General features: G+C 31.5%; 1 protein-coding gene across 1 annotated transcript in view; it reads left to right on the top strand.

Moving 5' to 3' along the window:
• The window catches only part of LOC106685879 (tetratricopeptide repeat protein 39C), a gene marked incomplete in the record, with an annotated part of 32,933 nt that overhangs the window by 20,831 nt on the left and 9,735 nt on the right, over positions 1 to 2,367 (top strand). Inside the window, 1 exon segment of the mRNA XM_067049052.1 lies at positions 961 to 1,094. Within this exon segment, the coding sequence (XP_066905153.1) occupies positions 961 to 1,094 (134 nt within the window).

Below are 2,367 nucleotides of genomic sequence, written 5' to 3'. Positions count from 1 at the left end.
AAGAAACTTTTCTTTTTTTGTATTGATAAGTATTGAACTATTAACAATTATCAATATTATTAAGATTTTTTGCCATATTATCCGATACCTGGCCAAGGTGGTGTACCTTTCAAGGGGCACAGGGACACCTGTACTTGTATGCCACAGTGGTCTCATATCAGCTTTTAACACCTTGCCACATGCCGAAGGATCAGAAGCCAATTAATCAGGTTAAAAATTTTCCTAGACATGTGAGAACTTTCCCATCCTCTCTCGGGTCTAGGGGAGGCACTCACCTAGGTGGTGTTTTGTCACCTATGGCCAATGAGGATTCAAAAAAGGTAACATCTTTAAGTGGGAGAAAAGAGGCAGTACAACTAGACCAGGGAAAAATGGGATGGAAGATGAAGACACAGAAATCCGAAGAGAGGGCAAGATGCATTTTGACCAGATGAAGTCCTAAGAATGGCTATGATACCTGGATGCCATCCCTTATGAACAAGACCACACCTACGTCATTATATCCCATCGCATGAATTATTCAACTCAGCAGCTATTAGTATATATTAGGCAATAAGTAATAATCACATTTTATGGCAACCATTTATTTGGATCATTTCAATTATTTTATAAATTCATTTTATGGCAATCATATAATAAATATAAATAAATAGTTTATGTAGTTTATTTACTATCATATTACACAATACCACCCTTATTATATTATATTATATAATTAATGGTAACAACATTTTATAAATATAAAGTTATTTAATTGGTAACTGGTAAACATACAAAAAGCCTCTGGAAAAGAATCCAATTACAATAATAGTTTTGCAGGACTCGATATAAATTAATTAATTAACTTATTTTGGATAATTTTCTTCTGTGATTATCCTGGCATTCCAAAATAGATACATAGCTTTATTTATGTGATGATAATTATATTTATTAATAATATGAGATTTTATTAATTTATAGGACATAAACGAAGGAATACGGCTTCTAGAAACAGCACAGACTCAGTACAGCTCGTATGATTTTGAAAGTAGATTGTCGCTTCGGATTCATTCTGCTTTGAGAGAGCATAAGAGTCCTCAAAATTTCTCAATTTGGTAACTCAAAATGTGATATTTGTTTTTGTTTTTATATATATATATAATGTTAAGTTGAATTTTTGTTTAAAATCTTTTGTATTATATAGGGACTGTGCAGCATAACTATAAGTGTTCCAAAGGTATATTGATCAATGTTTTAGTATGCACCACATGTGCCTTCATGATAATAAAGTTTAAAAAAAAGTTTGCCTATGAATTCCAAGCTCTGTTACTTTTTACTAGATAATCTAGTGCTTTGAAAATATGAGAAGAGGAAAAAAAAGTAGTAATTATTTTTCTAATGAATTTTTTGCACTGTCCCAATATAAGCTGATTTTTGTTCTTTATTTCTTGGATATGAGTTCCATAGCACTACTTCAACATGGCGATTGGACGTGTTATCAGTTATACACAATGAGAAAATGTTAGACTATTGTTATCAATTATAACCTTACACCAAGTCTTGGAGGCATAAAGTTATTCACATTGAGGCCATCTAACCCTACTCTCCTTCCAAACAAAAGTGAAGCCAAGAAGTAGGAGGTTGGCCACACCTCTGGAGTCCCAGTTTACGTTGACATAAATAGGAATTTTCCACATTTATGTAATTATCTGTAAAGCCTCTCATTTAATTGCAAATGTAAACTGAATATAAGTTATAGTAAATGCTATTTACAATAGTTTGGTTCGTTAACAATGAAAATCCATCAAGTCGTTCTTGAAAAATTTGTGCTTATGTCTCTGTTCTATTCAAACTGGCTCATTTCAATGTGAATATAATGGTCCTAAAATATATTTACGGTTATAAAATGTAGAGACTTAATATAAAATTTAATTAACTGTATTTTCATTAACTTGGTATATTTTTTTAATTAATTTTTTTTAGAACTGTTAATGAGAAATTAATTTATTTTAAAGAAAATATTAAACTATAAAGTTTGATACAGATAAATAATTGTTTCTGAAAAAAAAAAACAGCGCTGCCAAAGCAAATATTTAAACCTTTTTTTGGTATTTTTCAACTTAAAGGGTGATTGGCAAGGAGTGTGTATATGGCAGTAAACATAGTAGTTAAAGCGACTGTTAGTCCACTGGCATTACTTGTATTATCAACTATCATGCCAGACCTAGTGCTACATTACTGTCATGACAGTAGCTATCAAACTGTTACACCATGGCAGTGGTAGGGACTTTTGCTCCAATAACTGAAACTATAAGATAGTTCACTGTCAAGGCGTATACATGTGATAGTTAACATGACAGTTGCTTCACTGACATTACTTGTACTATC

This window comes from Halyomorpha halys, unplaced genomic scaffold (genome assembly GCF_000696795.3).
Source record: "Halyomorpha halys isolate HHAL.00 unplaced genomic scaffold, Hhal_1.1 Scaffold751.1, whole genome shotgun sequence".
In the NCBI taxonomy this organism is placed as follows: domain Eukaryota; kingdom Metazoa; phylum Arthropoda; class Insecta; order Hemiptera; family Pentatomidae; genus Halyomorpha; species Halyomorpha halys.
Note: the sequence above shows the minus strand (reverse complement) of the source record. Positions and strands in the feature narration are given on the sequence as shown.